The sequence below is a fragment of the Carettochelys insculpta genome, chromosome 22, assembly GCF_033958435.1.
Source record: "Carettochelys insculpta isolate YL-2023 chromosome 22, ASM3395843v1, whole genome shotgun sequence".
NCBI classification, from domain to species: Eukaryota; Metazoa; Chordata; order Testudines; family Carettochelyidae; genus Carettochelys; species Carettochelys insculpta.
In genome coordinates this window covers 21,524,698-21,542,109 of record NC_134158.1, presented here as the reverse complement: position 1 = coordinate 21,542,109, position 17,412 = coordinate 21,524,698, and the positions used below count along the sequence as shown (strand labels likewise).

General features: G+C 59.7%; 1 protein-coding gene across 1 annotated transcript; it reads right to left on the bottom strand.

The window, feature by feature from the left end:
* Positions 1-476: 476 nt before the first annotated feature.
* Positions 477-16,888, bottom strand: RASGRP4 (RAS guanyl releasing protein 4). The gene is made up of 17 exons (XM_075016525.1): positions 16,603-16,888; positions 13,992-14,182; positions 13,650-13,755; positions 13,369-13,431; positions 13,027-13,158; positions 12,642-12,783; positions 11,912-12,085; positions 5,722-5,838; positions 4,705-4,977; positions 4,132-4,212; positions 3,937-4,041; positions 3,390-3,499; positions 2,962-3,106; positions 2,333-2,369; positions 1,938-2,072; positions 1,098-1,306; positions 477-846 (listed from the first exon to the last, which is right to left on the bottom strand). The coding sequence occupies exons 1-17, from the start codon at positions 16,623-16,625 to the stop codon at positions 646-648; spliced, it is 2,244 nt and encodes a 747-aa protein (XP_074872626.1). The 5' UTR covers positions 16,626-16,888; the 3' UTR covers positions 477-645.
* Between the last annotated feature and the right edge of the window lie 524 nt (positions 16,889-17,412).

Genomic DNA, 17,412 nt, shown 5'->3' with positions numbered 1-17,412 from the left:
GTCAGGGAGGGGGATTCAGGGAGAGGGTGGGCCAGGGGGGAGGCTGCAATTCCAAGCTGGCCTCACCTGGCCATGCCATCCCTTTCCCCTGAAGTGCAGGGGGTGGGCCCCAGGCCATGCTCACCTCCCCACCACATGGTGAGTGACTCGTTTGGTATCACGTGAGCTGCATCGGGGGTTGTGACATTTGTAGGGGGATCCCTCTGCCAGCCCTGTCCTCTCCCTGGGCAATGGAGACTCTCACCATCTCGCTAGTAACCTGCTGGGACCCAGTGTACTCTGGGCCCTTTTTCCCCCCCATTTCCCATCAGCCCCAAGAGTGCACAGCCTAACAAAGACCAGGAGGGGAAACTGAGGCAGGGCTGGTGATGGTGTGGCCGACAGGAATCCCATAACTTGGCATGGAGTAGAGAGGGGGCAGCTGGTGGCCTAGCCCGGGGCCAGCAGTAGAAAGAGATGCTCCTTTTATTGGTAGGGGGTGGGGTGCCCAGGTAGAGTCCAGGAGCCATGGGGCCCAGCCTGGCTTGCGGGGAGGTGGCGGGGGGTGATGCTGCTGCTGGCTTTTGAGTCCCTTGGCTGAGTCGGGTGCACTTGGATCCAGAGGTGGCAGGCCGTGGAGCACTGCCTGGAGTCCGGTCCGGCCGACTACGCCTTGGAGTCGCGCTGCAGGTGCAGGGAGTCCACCCCTTCCAGGAGCAGAGTGAGAGAGGCCTGGCCATGGCCCCCCTCCTCTGCCGTGGCCTGGCACCCCTTGGCCTCGCCCACCAGCAACCGCCCATTCTCCACCTCCAGCTGGGCATTGCGGCAGTGCAGCCCGATGTTCTCCAGCAGCAGCCGGTTCCGCTCCTGCAGGGGAGAGCCGAGCGCTGGGGGGAGGTGGGTTGGGGGGCAGCAGGGACCCTGCACAGTGAGTCCCAGCCAGCTCCACCCCAGTGGGGGGGATGGTCTGCACCCTGCCTGTTCTCCCACCCCTGCACCCTGCAGGTCCCCCCAGTGCAGGAGGAAGAGGGTCACACCCTGGTTGTGGGGCCCTGTGCCATTTGCCTGCCCAGCCCTAGGGGAGTCTCCAGCCCATTGGGCCCGATTTGGGCTCTCACCTTCTCCAGCTCCTGCAGCTGCTCCAGGAGCGTCTGGCCCCTGCTGCAGCCGCCTGCTCTGCCTTGGGGCTCCAGGCCCTCTGCCGTGGGGCTGGGGCCCTCCGTCTGCATCCAGGCATCCCGGGTCCGCTGCCGGCACGTGGGCACCCCCGCCAACACCATGGCCTGCTCCTCAGCCGGGGGGAAGGGGAAGGCCTCTTCCTCTGACCCTGCCGTGGGGAGAGGGCCCTTTAAGTGGGGCAGGACACGAGGTGTGTCACTGTTGGGAGGGGAGAAGCCCTGGGCAGCAGAGGGCTGTTCCACTGACTGCCACAGGGAGAGGTGTGAAGAGGGGGCCTTTTAAATGGGGCAGGCTGGGACTGTGCCACTGCTGGGTCGGGGGGAGGACTGGGCAGCAGCAGCAGTGAGTTCCGCTGGCCCTGCCGTGGGGAGGAGGTGTGGCGAGTGGGCCATTTAACCCGGGCAGCCTATGGGCTGTGCCACTCTCTGGGCTGGGGGTGATGCAGACACCAATGGGGTAGTCCACTGATGGGTAGAATGGGGGGGGGGCAGGGCCCTTTAAATGGGACGGGCTGCTTGTGTCTAGAAGCGTGTGTGAGGGGGAAGGAGGAGAGTGTTCCACTGGACCCCTAAGGCGGGGGGGGGCAGTATTAGTGCACCTGGAAACGTGGCCACTTAAAATGGGTCATGCCACAGGCCAGTCCACTATCTGGGGAGAGGGGAGGCCCATGGGTCATTCCACTCTCTTGGTAGGAAAGTTGTTGGAGGCGTCTGGGACCATCCCACCACCAGAGCTACCACCTGTGCTCTGCGGGTCTGCCCCCTCCCAGCCCCTGGTACCTGAGCTGGGGTGCTGTGTGGCGGCAGGCGTGCGAGCACGGGGTGTGCCCCCCTCTGAGGCTCTGGTGTGGAACCGCCTCTTGCACTCCAGCTCCACCAGGTCTTTGCACTGCTTGTGACAGCTCATGCCGCAATCTGGGGAGTGACGTGATGTAAGCTGGGGGAATGCAGCCCTTGGGCAGCACCAGGAGAATCCCCTTCCCTGGTGAGCCATGCAGGGCTCTGGACACACAGCTGTGTAGTTCTCTCTCTAGCCAGCAGGAGGCAGTGCCCAGAGTCACTCTGCCCCTGTTCAGCCAGAGGTGCTTAACTCTCTGGGCCCTTTGCCCCTTCCTAGCCCTATAACTTTACCAGTGTTTTCCCCACAGACGTCAGCCTGACTGGGCCACACTTACCCCGACATCTGTACCCCTGTTTGGAGACACCCCACAGCTAGGAGAGAGAGAGAGAGAGAGAGAGCAGAGCCGTTAGCTGCAGCCCGGTGGTGGGGGTTGCACTGTCCCTGTGCAGGGGAGGGGGATTTTGCAATGGGAGGACCACTGGGGCCAGCGTTCACAAGTATCGGGGCTAACCTCTGACCTTGCTGCCCTGTAGATGTGCGTTCTTGTGGGGCGGGGCAGCTGTTAAACACCAGGGATTTGGTGCACCCTATTACCTGGTCCAGAGGGGGACACTGGGGCAGGGTCTTTGTCCTGGTGGTAGGGGGAGTTTGAAGAACCATTGTCCTGGCCACAGGGGGCAGTGAGGGGTAGGGTCCCTGCCAGTCTGGGGGGGATGTCCTGTCTTGGCCACGTGGGGGGCCAGGTCCCTGCCAGGCTTGGGGGGGTGTGGGGTGGGGTCCTGTCTTGGCCACCAGGAGGCACTGTGGGGCAGGGTCCCTGGCAGGGTCGGGGGGGAGGGTCCTGTCCTGGCCACCAGGGGGCAGTGGGTCCCAGCTGGGTCAGAGGTGGGCCTGGTGTGGTCCTATCCGAGCCCCCAAGGGTGGGTCCAGGGCAGGGTCTCTGCAGGCCCCGGTGTCACTCACGAAGCCGTTGCAGGTGTGGCAGAACGTGGGCTTCTTGAAGGTGGCCTCATGGAAGTCATGCAGGAAGCTGAGGCCCAGCTTGGCGAAGACAGCGCAGGCGCGCATGAAGTAGGCGGTGATCTCCTCGCGGCTGTATGGCCCCTCGCTGCCAGAGGGAGTGGGAGCATGAGGGACGGCCTCGGACATGGGGGCCGTACTGACCAAGCAGCATTGCAGGGGGAAACTGAGGCACAGACCCAGGTGGGAGCTGCACTTAGCTGGGGGGCGGGGGATGGAACCCCTGAGAGTCCCAGTTCTCAGCCCCCTCCCCCAACCACTCAGCCCCACTTGCCTCGGGGGCTGGAACCCAGGAATCCTGGCTCCCAGGCCCCCTTTGCCCACTCTAACCCTGTCACCCCTCCCCCCAGCTCACCCGCTCGCACACTCACCGGTCCTTCCCCAGCCCGTAGAAGGAGAAGGGAAAACTGGCCACAATCTTTTCAAAGTCCTCGTGGGAGATGTAGCCGCGCTGGTCATGGTCGTAGTTCTTAAATACAGACTGGGGCAGGGAATGAGGGGCAGTACAGTACCCACCCCACGCACCTGGGGGCAGGCCCCGCCCTTCTCTAGAGCAAAGCCCCCTCCAGTCTGTCAGCCCTTAGGTGGCTGGTTTGGCTGCGGGAATTGGCTTGTATCTCAGAGAGCTTCAAAGGTAAATTCCTGGCCCCCTCTTTGCCTGGTGTGGGGCTGGGGGGATCCTGTGGGGGTCCTAAAGGCTCCACGTCTGACACTGGGAGCAGGTGGCCGAGCCTGGCAGAAACTCTCCCCCCAGGCTGGCCCCTACAAGCCAATAACAACCTCGCTACTGCAGCCAGCTAGGGGAGCTGCTCCCCTGAAGGTCCCAGGCTTGAGTCCTGCTCCTTCTAGGCCTAGGGGCAGCAGCCACCAGCCGAGTGGGGCTGTTTGAGGCCTGGGGAGGGGGAGTTCCCCACTCACCTCCACCATCTGCTGGACGTGCTTGCTGATGGTAAGTCGGTCTGGCTTGGGGGCCACGCCCGGCGCCCACTCCACCATCACAGGGGGCTTAAAGGGGGTGGCTGGCTGGGGGAGGGAGGAAGGAGGTCAGACCCCAGCACCCTGCAGCAGCGGAAGGAGGGTGGAGGGAGCAGCTCAGGTCCCCCCAGGTCTTACCAGGGCCTTGGGGCAGCGGGGCTCCCGAGCGTAGGAGAGCTCGTAGAGTTCATCGTCCGTGTAGTACAGGTCAAGGGAGAGCTGGGGGGGAGCAGAGAAGGTGTTTTGGGGGGTGGGGGTCCCACATAACCACAGGGGAGAGGGTGAGGTGCTGGACTGGTGGCACCGGCCCCTGCTGGTCAGGGGCAGATTTGCACAGGGGGCAGTCGTGCGATTGCACAGGGCTGAGTTCTGTGATTTCACCACTGTTCCTTGCTGGCAGGGCTGTGCGCGCCAGGGCCCCTTTCCCACCATGCATACCCGACCCGGCTGCGGTACACTTCCAGCGCTACCATCTGGCACACCTGACCCCAGCCTTGTATTTCAGTGCCTCCTGGCACACCACCTCTTGCCCTTGCACGCTTATCAATGCTAGCTGTCACACCCAAAGCCAATCTCTTGCACACTTCAACCGTGCACAACTAGGCTCATTCTTGCACTCCCAGCCCCACTCTTGCATGCCTGCCTCGTGCACCATGTGCGTGCTGCTCCCCGCCCCTCGCACAGCTGCCCGCCCACCGCAAGGGAGCTCACGGTGAGCAGGTGCACCAGGTCCTTGTTGGCGGTGAAGGGCGGTACAGCCTGCTGCAGCGCCCGCAGCTCCAGGGCCTGCTGGTAGAGGCTCTGCAGCTTGCTGAGGTTGAGCTGGTCCCCCAGGCGGTTGGGCAGTGCCTCGTGCAAGGATACCAGGTCCTTGAGGTGCACCCCCACGATGGGGATCTTGAACCCGGTGCACTCGCTGTAGGCCCGCCGGTAGGCGCCGTAGTTGCAGCAGGAGGAGAGCAGCTCGGTCATCTCTGCTAGCGTCTGGGGGGCAGGGGAGCAAAGCGGGTGCAGGGAGGGGAGGGGAGGGGAGTGCCAGAGAGGACGGGAGGGGGAGGGGAAGAAGATGGCAAAGGGAAGGGGGGAGTGGAGGGGTGAATGGGGAGGGGAAGAAGGTGGGGAATGGGGAGGGGGTGAAGAGGGAGGTGGCAGAGGGGGTGGGGGGAAGGTCAGAGGTCAGGCCCATCCCCAGCGCTGCAGACACCCTGGCATGGGGAGAGGGTTGCCAGGTTTTTGGGAAGGGTTTGCGGGACAGGCAGCCCCAGCTGCAGGATCCCAGGCAGCAGGAGGAAAACCAGCAGCCCAGCAGCTGGGAGGCTACCGCCAAGTCGGGCCCCTGCACACTGCAGCCGGCTCCCAGCTGCAGGGCTGCCAGGGTCTTCCTGCCCCCAGCTGGGCTCCCAGCCGCCCCTGGGCAGGGTCCCACAGCCAGGAACCAGCAGGGTCGCTGAGCCCCACGCACAGCCCCAGATGTGGGGACGTGACCGTTCCCGGGTCTCCCTTTCATGCTAACATGCCCAGCAGGCCGGCGCGTGGGGGTCGCGGTGCGGGACGCCTGGCAGCCCTCCTGGGGGGTGAGAAGCTGGATCTGCTTAGGCCCAATGGGGAAACCCTGGCTGGCTCCTGCTGAGGGGGGACTGCCTGGTGGGGGCAGCTGATGCCCCCCCCAGAGACGTGGGCTCATGGATTGTGCCCCCCGGCAGCAGGGCTGTGGGGCGCAGGACCCACCTTGGTGACCTCAGGCAGCAGCAGGGCATGCGTGTCCTTGAGGCGGGAGATGGCACTGTGGCACAGCCCCCCCAGCACCGCCATGAGCGTGTTGAAGTTCTGTAGCTGGCGCAGCTTCTGCAGGGGAGAGAGAAGTGGGTGAGGCACCTGACCTGGCGCTCGCACACAGATACACGCATGCACGCACACACACCCTGGCCTGTTTAGCCCCCAGCTGTTGCCAGCACTCACTCCCTGGAGCTGGGATTCCCCCATCTCACCCTAGTTACAACTCCCCAGGCTCCTGTCTCTCACCCCTGCCCACAGGTTCACACGTGCATGGATGTAGGCACATGCACTTTCACAAGCACATGCACATCTGCACACACACGTATTTGCACTAACACACTCCCATGCCTATATCCTGTGACGCGTTTTGAGATAAACCTGCAAAATGCTGCAACTCCTGTTCTAGGTTTGTACCAGCTCTTGTGCAAAGTGGGCTGAGGGGGGCGCCTGTTGAAAGCTGATGGCTCGGGTTCGGTTTTTCCTGCTCATACGCGTGTGTCATGTTCCTATTTGAAGTTCTTGCTATTGGCTCTGGGCTTGGTTTTGAAATGTTTGTTTCTGCGAGACCTCCACAGGGGGCCTGGCGCCCTACTGTGAACAGGATCCCAGCCAGTGAAGCCACACGTCAGGCACCAGTCCACATCAGAGCAACGGGGCTATACAAATGCCACCCAGCAGACAGGCAATGGCTGACTGCCCAAAACGGATGTGGACAGGTGACCTGCCCATGTGACAGGCTCCAGCTCAGACCTGCTTCCACACAGGGAGAGCAATGGAATTCCCGCCACATGGGCCGGGGTACAAAAGGCCCCAGTACAGGGTTTTCTAAAGCAATACTCAAGTGAAATAGTCAGGATTGCCGTGTACTACACAATGGGCTCATTTCTAAGTTATGTGGACACCCCCACCCCCCAAGTCTCCCCAAACCCTTGACATTTCAGGTGCCCATTTCTCTTCATTTCAGAAGTATCTTTGCTGTGAACTTGGGCCAGGAAAGACTCATGACCCACCCCATCCACCAGAGGCAGAGAGCAACTACGTAGAAGTCCTTTGTTACACTACCCAAGTCCAGGTTTTCAGGGTTTGTAGTTGATTCCAGTAGTTTATTTTACGAAACCTGTAATAATTCCATTATCTAGAAAGAGGGAACGCAAGAAAAATGCAGCTTGAGAGCTTGCTGCAACAATATGGACTTCTGATCTGGCCTTGTAACTATGGACGCATGAATGATGACGTCCGTCATGTCTGGGATGAGGATATTTATTCTGTGTATAAGGACGTGATCTAGTGGAGTTTGCTGTTTTGTTGTTGTCATGTGGGTGCCTGGCTGAGAGCCACAAGGGGAGGGAAATATGGGTGTGAGAGAGACGACCTTTGGAACTCCTCAGAGCTGTTCTCCAGGTCTGTGACGCTCAAGAGGGCGAAGCTCTCACCAACCAAAGCCGTTTCAACATAGAAAGATGTCACCTCCCCCGGCTTTGTGTTTTAACAGCTTTAAAGCTTGAACTTTTTACATCTCCACTTCATCAGGCATTACAAATTAGCAGCCCTCCCGCCAGGATTTCCCCAACTTTGAAACTTACAAAAAGACCAAAAGGTTAAAACACATTACACAAAAGTTAAAAAAATAAAAAGTGTGTCCCATCAAGCCTTGTCCTGAACGAGACCAGGCGGGATGAACCACTGCTGGGGGGGACAGGTCAGAGCCTGTATCCCACTAAATTCCTCTGAGTTGAAGTGCCTCATTGAAACTGCAAGTCACAGCACTCACACGTCATCCTTCCAGAGTGCGAAGACGGTTTGCAGGTTAAGGTGAGAGCAAAGAAAAATCCTTATTCCTAATCTTGGTGTGAGAATAACACTGCGCTCAAACATTTCTCAGGCTGGGGGCTTTACCACAGCCCCTGACGGGAGAAGTTTCAGCACACTGCTATGTGCAACTTGGAGTGAGAACATAAAACCTGAGGGTGCGGCAGGTCACCAGGAACTGAATGAAAGGTAAATGTGGTTCAGACCTCCAGGCAGACATCATCCACCCTGACTCATTTCCCTAGGGGCCTCCTGGGAGATCTTATTTCTGTAACAGTTCTCCCCTCTGCACCCACCCACCTGCCTTACACTGGGGAAGCAGCAGCCCCCCCACATCACCCCAAACAAGTGAGCAAAACTTCCAAGCCAGCCAGTGAAGCAGGAAGACAGAACCAGCTGCTGGTGGGGGGAGGGGCGTGATTAAGAGGTTCCCACCTGAAAACTCAAGGCTCATCCCCCCCGCTCCTGCTTGCAGCCCAGCCCCCCTCCTCAGTCAGGCCGGGGGGCTTAGGAGGAAAAGGAGGTGGAGGTGGGCCCTGACTGCCTCCACACTGACACACACTCAGATCGCAGGGGTTCTCCAAATCACAGACAGGCAGACACTTCCTCGCTCTCTCGCTCTCTCTCAAGCGTGGCCAGCCAGAGCAGAGAGAACACACACACTTCAACCTCAGCCACCCAGCCCGCACCTCCTCCAGCCCCACCTATTCCCACAGGGCTTCCACAGGGGCTGTGTCCCAGGGAGAATGGGGAGCCCCTGCCCTGGGTACCCAGCTTGCTGCTTCTCCCACCAGAGCAGAGGAATTACCTGAGACACTGTAAGTGCTGCCGCCCTCCTGCCCTTGGCCGAGATGCTGGATTTCCCCTCCTACCTCGCAGGTCAAGTCTCTCTCTCCCTCTCTCTCACACACACACACACAGAGGTTTGGAAGGTCTTGGGGTAGATGCAGCTAGTGAAAGAGATCGTCTCTGGCAGGGCATTGTGCTTGGTTATTGTCTGTAAAAAATTGTCACTGCCCGCTGGAGTAACGGGCAGGTGCAGCTGTGCGTCAGCGTGCGGGATGGTGGCTTGTGGGGGATGAAGGCAGGGAGTATGTAACTACTTTGGGAAATGGCTGGGGAGCAAAAAGTACAGGGTTTTCTAAAGCAACACTCAAGTGAAATATTCAGGATTGCCGTGTACTACACAATTGGCTCATTTCTAAATTATGTGGACACCCCCCCCCCAAAGTCTCCTCAAACACTTGACATTTCAGGTGCTTGAGTATCCTCTGGAATGGCAGTTCAAGTTGCTTTCCCCAGCCCCACCACACTGTGAAATGGCACCGCTGGTGAGCCAGCAGCGTTCAGAGGGCTGCAGGAGGGCCGTGGGCAAGAGGCAGCCCCCAGCCGATAGCACGGAGCTCGCCGTGCGCTTCAGGCCAAGCACCAGGGTTAAGGAGTGTTGTAGCAAGGGAGCTGCCAAGTGCTTCTTCAGAGCCTCTCAAACTGTGGAGGCAGAACCCACTGAAGGGTGAGTGACCCCCTCCCAGGTATTTTTACCCACTGTGTCAGTTTCACAGTCTGACGCCATTCAAAGCCAGCAGCTGCTGTCTGGGTGCCAGATCTGGGGGAAATATTTAGTCCAGGTGTAGGGAACTTTTCCTGGGTCAGGGGCCACGGTCCAGGGTCACATACAAGTGAGAAGCAGAAACAAAAACCAAACCAAACAGAACCTTCGCTGATTTGGATCCCGACGGAGAAAAAGTACATTTCCCGCTCATGCTAGAGCCAGGAAGGGCCCAAGCTAGTAGGTTTTTGAGTGCTTCAGTCTCATGGGTTTGTCAATTTTCAGAAGGCATTTGATGGTATAGATCAGAAAGTGACTTGGATGGTGTTGGAGTCATACGGAGTGGATAGCAGACTGAAACGGTTGTTGAAGGATATCAGTGACAATGCGGAGGCAGCGGTGAGAATGTTTGGGGAGTTGGTTTAGAATAAATAGAGGTACGAGACAAGGAGGTACGATATTGCTGAGTATCTTCATCACATGTCTAGAGAGGGGGTGGACAAGATCAAGGAAGAGGCAGAAGGGATATCTGTGCATGGACTGAGAATCAACAACTTGAGGTTCACGGATGCTGCAGTTATCACTGAGGAAGATGAGGAGAAGCTAGCGAAAACGGTGCAGGTGCTAAACGAGGAGGGGAAGCGGTACGGACCGATTATGAACGGATAAAAGAAAACCAATGGTATTTGGAGACAAGGAAATAGGAAGGCAGATCAGTGTAGACGGGATCGAGCTAGGGAACGTAGAAAAGTTCACATTTCTGGGGCTCAACATAACGTGGTCTAGACTGTAAGAAGGAAATAGCAACTAGAATAGCAAAAGCAAGAGCGAGTTTGAAGGTGATGGATAAGATCTGGAAAAGCAAAGCGATTAGCTTAGGAACGAAGCTGAGTGTCTTGAAAACGTGTGTATTCAGCAGCATGTTGTACGGATGTGAGACATGGGTGGTAACGAAAGATTCAAAGAGGAGGATATTGGCGTTTGAGAGGAGTTGTTATAGAAAGATCCTGAGAATAGGATGGATGCAGAAGGTCACCTATGAGGAATTATATAGGAAGATAACAGCTGAAAGAGAACCTGCTGCAGAAGGTTGTACAACAGAAGTTACACTATCAAAACAAAAAGCAGTCAAGTAGCACTTTAAAGACTAGCAAAATGGTTTATTAGGTGAGCTTTTGTGGGACAGACCCACAGTGGGTCTGTCCCACGAAAGCTCACCTAATAAACCATTTTGCTAGTCTTTAAAGTGCTACTTGACTGCTTTTTGTTTTGATAGTGTATAGACTAGCACGGCTTCCTCTTTGTTACTATTCAACAGAAGTTACAGTTATTCTGAAATATCTGCAGAACAAACAACGAATGAAAAATCAAGACCCAGGTATTCGGCGTAATGGACGGTTCGAATAGGAGAGGCAGACCCCACAGAGATGGGTAGATAAGGCAGTAGATTGGCACTGAGCTAGTCTACAGGAGCTAAGCCACTTTGTAGTGGCCAGGGAAAGATGGAAGGAAATAGTGAGGGAGGCATCAGACTCCAGCAGGTGCTGAGCCCATGGCCGAGGATGACGATGATGACGCCGACGAGCACGTGGCGGGGTGGCAGGAGGCTGAGTGCCAGCAAGACGGGACAGCTTTGTACTTTTACCCAAGTTGTTTTGCCAGATGGATACTTTGACTTTTACTTACACACTTTTTTGTGAAGTAACTGAACTTTTACCCTAGTAACTTTTTGGGGTACTTTTCCCACCACTGCGCAGTATCCAAGGATGTATTCCAGAAACCTGACGATGGCAGCAGGCTGTCCCAGCTCTGCTGCAGCCCGCACCAAGAACTGGGCGAGCGGTGGGTGTAATTTGATGGCTTTGGCAATTTTACTCTCAATCTTTTCTTCCTTTTCAGGGCGAACCCGTTAGCTGTTGGAGTCTGTTGGCTGGGCTCGGCCTGCTGTTTGGGATCAGATCTGAGTGTACATGGACCTGCGGATGTGGCTGGCGCTTTGGGACTGGAGGAACCTGTTTGGATTTGGAGAGGCGAGCTTTCATAGCCTCTCATGCATGTTAGAGGGGAACTGGCTGTGGCAAAGGAGAGCCTGGGGCGTCTGAAGAGCTGCCATGTGCGACTGCTTGCTGGTCAGGGTGGGGAACAGAAGAGCTTTCTTGAAGCGGGTTTGGTGCACTATGGGCAGGAACCCCAGGCTAGGGCTGCCAGTAGTCCTGGGTTAAGCCATTTGCCCTGGTTTGCCCCTCTCAGGGGTACCCAGAAAAGCCTCCAAAGTACACCTGCGCATGCTTTCCTGGCCCAGGCACACTTGCATACATGGACAGTCTCACTCATGCCCATGCACACCCTTTCACACACACACACATTCATACACGCACGTGCACACACACTTTTGTGCAGGTTTTTGCACACACCCGTGCAAACGCTCCTTGTATTCATTTTACATGCCCTTGGGCACTCTCACATGCCTCCACACTTCCCTTTCACGCACACCCCCGTGCACCCATGTACACTCATGCATGCTCTGCGCACCGTCATGCACACTGCATGCACATGCTTGCCGCCTGACATGCTCATGCACCTGTGCGCACTTGGGTGCTTTTGTGCACACACCTATATGCAAACCTTCAGCTCCCCCCATGCACGCTCAGGTTCACACGCACCCTGATCCCCCCCCATGCACAGGGGCAGCATGAAAATCTTGGATCTTTCTACAGTGCCCACTTCACCCCTGACCTCCGCACTGCAGGGTCACCAGCAGGCGCTGGCTGGACGACACCTCACCTGTGCCACGCGGATGAATTTGGTGAAGACCTCGGCTCGCTGCTGTGGCGTGGGCCGGTTGAGGATCATGACCTGCACCCACTGGGAGATGCTGTTGCAAAGGGCCACGGAGCGTTCCAGGGGCAGGTTTTCCTGCACGGAGCCATGCAGCACGTAGCTCCTGTAATCCAGGTACTGCACAGGCCAGGGAGTGGGGAAAAGGACGGGATCTCAGCCAACCAGGCAGCTGTTATACTGAGGTGCTGTCAGACCAGGGAGCTGGCCAAGGCCCAAGGCCCAAGGGCTGGTGTGAGGAGTGGGGTCCATCCCCATTGCTCTTAGGTACCGGGGAAGGAGAGCTGGCCAAGGTGCACGGGTTGGTGTCAGCGGTAGGATCCATCCCCATTGCTCTTAGGTGCCAGGGAAGGAGAGCTGGCCAAGGCCCAAGGGCTGGTGTTAGTGGTGGGATCCATCCCCATTGCTCTTGGATCCTGGAGAGTGGGGCAGAGCTGACTGAGGCCAAGCGAGTGGTGTCATGGGAGGGATCCAGCCAGCTGCTCTCCAGGGGCTACTGGCAGCAGAGGGGGTCAAGCCCACTGCTCCCAGGTGGGCAGACATGGCAGGACCCAGGGGATGGTGCCAGCAGTGGGCCAGGACAGCCACGTGCTCCCAGCCGCAGCTTTGAGTGACCTCAGCTTAGCTGAGGGTTCACCCCAAAGCAGAGAGGCCAGCGCGGGGGGGGGGCGCTCACCGAGAGGCGGCAGAAAGCTTTGAACTCCAGGTAGCTGAGGTGCTCGGCCAGTTCCGCCGCGTCCAGGTGGTCGAAGAGCAGCGACACCTTCCGCTTCTTGTTGCAGTTGGGGCTGTTCTGGTAGCTGAGCTTGCGGCTCCAGCTGGGGCGGGTGAGATAGGCAGGGGCACCAGTGGCTGCACGTTCACCCCTGTTGTGCAATTCCCCCACACCGGTGCACACAGCCCTGTGCACGCCCCAGAAATCCCCTCGCCTGTGCATCCCCCTCACACCAGTGCACACCCATGCCCAGCCCCAGCCCCATGCACACCTGCCCTCCCCACACACTCAGGCACACACAGCCCGGGGTGGGGGCGGGGATGCTGGGAGCAGGGCTCATCCTTACACGTGGGCTGTTTCCGCTGGCTGGCAGCACGGCCCGCGGCCCTCAGCCTGTACAGCTGGCCAGAGCTCGCCCAGGGCACCCTCCAGCTGGGGATCCAGGCGGAAGGCTTCGGGGTGGTGTGTGATCCAGTACCTGAGGGATGTGGGGCAGGGTTAGGCCTTTGGCTGCAGCAGGCATCCACAGGAAGGGGCAGGGGGAGCCCCAGGGAAGGGGCTGCATTGGAGGGAGGGGGTGGGGGCCAGGGGAGTGAAGGTAGGGGCAGGGGACCTGGGGGGATGGGGGAACAGGGGATGGGGCTGGAGGGGCAGCGGGAACGGGGGGATGCGGGGGCAGGGCTCTCACCTGACAAAGTTGCAGATCCGGATGCGTCTCTCTGCCTGAGTCTCCCCAGACGCCTCCCGGTAGGTGGCTCCGAGTTAAGGGTCCATCCCCCTTGAAATCCCCGGGATAGAACCCAGGTGTCCTGGGCCCCCGCCCCCACACAGCTCCCCAGGGAGGGGGAACAGCCCCTCCTCAGTACCCAGTACCGCCTGCCCACCAGCACTCCCAGCCCAGCCAGAAGGGGCCAGCAGTGAGCCCCCACCCTGCCATCCGCCAGACCTGGGGGGACCTGGGGAGGATATAGCACCAGGAGGTGGCGGGCGAGGTCAGCCGAGGGCACCACCCAGCTGTGCACAGTCAGGGTCATGTTCACTGTGTACTCGCTGCAGTTCAGGCTCCCGGCCAGGTCTGGGGGCAAAGACGGAGAAAGGGTTAACAAGGCCCTGGGGGGCAGGTTTGCGCCTGGGGACCCGGCAGCTTCATTGGGAATCATGAGCTGGCCACTCTCAGCCTCCTCCATGGCCAAGGAGTTTCTCAGTGTACCTGGCAGGGGCTGGGGGTCGGGAGTGCGGGGCACCGGCAGAGCTGGGGGGTTGGGAGTGGGGGGTACTGGCAGAGCTGGGGGTCAGGAGCAGGGCCCTTACCGAAGGAGTTGAGACACTTCTCGACCAGCTGCTGGAGGCTGCAGGTCTTGGTGAGCTCCCCCAGGGCCATGCTGGCCATGACCTTGTTGATCTCGCGGGGGGTGGGGCAGGTCATTCGACGCCAGCTCTGCCGCTGGCGGATCTTGCCAGGGCTGGGGCCGGCTGGGCCGGGACATTCCGTCCGTGACTTCCTGTGGGGGAGGGGAGGGTCACCATGGGGCCCCCACAACAGCAACTGCCCCCCTTTAGTTCTGATTGGCTGTATCCGCCCTCCCCCCGACCAGGGCCTTTGCCCAGAGCAGGGTCACTGCTGATGGGCTGCCCAGGTCCTGGGGCCCAACCCACTCGCCGGGGCCTCATGGCCCCAGAGTTCTGCCTCCCAGCCCCACTGCTCTAGCCACTAGAGCCCCACTCTTCTCCCTCCCTGAGCTGGGGAGAGAACCCAGGAGTCCTGGCTCCCAGCCCTCTGCACCAGCCACTAGCCCACAGGCCCCTCCCGGGCGTCCTGCTGCCTGGCTCTCCCAGCACGGCCGTGTGGCCCACGCAAGCAGGGCCTCAGTTCTGGCAACGCGTTGGTGCTGGTGGGCCCACACGCTGTGCTCAGCCCCAAGCCTGGGGAGAGCGGGGGGGGGGCAGCCCTAGTTCACCCTGCACCAGGCTCCCGGGGGCTGCCCGCCCCTTTCCTGGCAGAGGCCTGGGCCCTGCTTCTGCATTTCCAGCAGCCGCATTGCGCCACAGCCCCTCTCCCCTGGGGGCAGGGCCTGGAGCTGCCCACAGCGACGCGCCCCCCATTGCCTCTTGCCCAACGCGCTTCCGGGCTGCGCTGTGGAACATTGGTCTGTGGCCCCCAGGGCCCCGCTCTGCTCACTGGACCCCACTTCCCTTCCTGGAGCTGGACTCCCCACCCCCAGCCAGGGACACCACCAGGCCTCCTCGCCAGCCTCAGACAGAGGGAGGGTGGAAGGAGATGGCCCAATCCTCTCACCGAGCTCTCACTCGCCCGTAGGGTCTCCATTTCTTACCGTCAGCCCTTGTGAGCCACAGATCGCCAATCCCACGCCCGCCCGGCCAAGGCCACGTCCAGTCCCATGGCCAACACAGCACCCAGTCCCGCGGCTGATGCCACCCCCAGTCCCATAGCCAAGGCCATGCCCAGTCCCACGGCTGGTGCCACACCCAGTCCCATAGCCAAGGCCACCCTCAGTCCCATGGTCCACACCACGCCCTGTCTCACAGCTGGTGCCATGCCCAGTCCCACGGCCAACACCAAGCCCAGTCCCATAGCCAAGGCCATGCCCAGTCCCACAGCCGACACCACGCCCAGTCCCACAGCTGATGCCATGCCCAGTCCCATGGCCAACGCCACGCCCAGTTCCACGGCCAACACCACGCCCAGTCCCATAGCCAAGGCCATGCCCAGTCCCATGCCATGCCCAGTTCCATGGCCAATGCTGCACCCCATCGCCTGGCCACCCGGCCAGTGCCACCCCCAGTCTCTGTCCCACCCAGCCAGCTCCGTGCCAGCCCACCGGCCCATTCAGCGAAGGCCGTGACCCTTCCAACCACCCACTTAACCACCTCCACAACGCAGGTAACTGACTGTCTGACCAATGCCACCAAGCAGGACCCCACTGCCCTGGGAAGGCTGCACTCAGCCACGCCGCCAGGTCTCTAACGCGTGCTCAGCTGCTGCCACACTGCACCTGTCCCCTGGGGTCGGGCTAGTTACGGGTGAGCGCTAGGGGTAGGGCACGGGGCCTGCCCAGCGTCTGGCCATGGAAGTAGGGGGAGGGGTTTCCACCTCTTACATCTAGGCTGGCTCAGGAGTGTGCCCCTCAGGTACGCTCAGCTACGTCAGACAACACCATCCATTGCCAGGCAGGAGCTGGGGAGAGACGCAGGGACTGGGACATGGGGCCCACAGGAGCTCCCATCGGGCCCCATGGTGGGGAAGCGGGAGGGTGGGGAACGGGGTCAGGGAGCCTGTCCCCTCAGAGAGCATCAGCTCCCTGCGACCTTGGTGGGCGACTGCATGACTTGGGGGTGGGGAATGGGGCCCTGGGCCAGCCCCCTGTAGGGGACACGAGTTGCAATCCAGCCTGAAGTCAGGGCCTCTGGCATGAACCAGCTGTGAGCCCCCCAGCAAACCGCTGCCCCACTTACGCGGCCCCCTCAGTGCCAAGATTCTTACAAAGGGGCTTCCGTGGACGGCCAAGTGACCGGCGCCTCTCTCGCTTCTCTCCCGCCCTTCTGCGACGACCCAGCTGAGCCCTGGGCAGCCGACGAGCCCTGGCCCACCTGAGCCTCAGCAACTCCACAGCCATTGCAGAGCCCTTCCTGTGCCCTACCCCAGAGATGGCCGCATGGCTGCTGCACTGTAGCCACCTGCATGGGCACGGGCAGGATTGTAGCTGCCCACTGGCTGTGCATGTGGCCAGCAATGGGCCGTGCCATCCCGGGAAGCGAAAAGATGAGCTTTGGAGGGGGTGGGGGGAATTGCTGCTCAAACAACTGAAAAAGAGAAGCCACTCAGCCTGAAACGACCCACCAGGGCCACAAGGAAAGCCCCAGCTGATGACGGGAGCCAGCACCAGTGCAGCCGCCCTCTTACCTCTTGCTTTCTTTTCGGTTCATGGCTGAGCTAAACTGGCGTTAGCAGGGGTGTGTGCAACCCACCCCCCTCCGTCCTCGCCTTGCTGCCACAGCTGGCAGCTGCTAGGTCCTCTGTCGTGGCTTCACCGCGGCCATTGTGTAGTGCACGGCATGTCCTTGTGCACCAGAGACAGAAAAGAAAACTCATGAACAATCTCTCTGCTGTCAGCCCTGGGGCGGAACCTCACGCTGTGGACGGCCAGGCTGAGTCAAAAGGAACTGCTAACATTTGTGCTGATGGCTGATAAAAAAAGGAACTGGTTTGTGCCTGTGATGTCAGGCCAGTGGTCTGTGTGTGTGAGAGAGATGGAGCCAGTTCATGTCCACGACAGGGGAAAGAACGCAGGAATCCTGACTTTCAGCCTCCTTTCCCACACTTCCTGATCATGCGCCCTTTCAAAATCCATGGAGAGAAAAAGACCACAGGAGTCCTGGCTCCCAGTCACCTGCTCTGGCCACTAGACCCCACTCCCCCTGAACCCTGACTTGGAACAGGACTCAGGAGTTCTGGTTCCCGGTCACCTGCTTTAACCACTAGCCCTCACTCCCTCCCTAAGCTGAGAAGAGGACCCAGGAGTCCTGGTTCCTGGTCATCTGCTCTAACCACTAGCCCTCACTCCCTCCCTAAGCTGAGAAGAGGACCCAGGAGTCCTGGTTCCCGGTCATCTGCTCTAACCACTAGCCCTCACTCCCTCCCTAACCTGAGAACAGGGCCCAGGAGTCTGGGCTCTCCAGGAATTGCTCACAATTCTGTGGGGGGGTTTTCTGT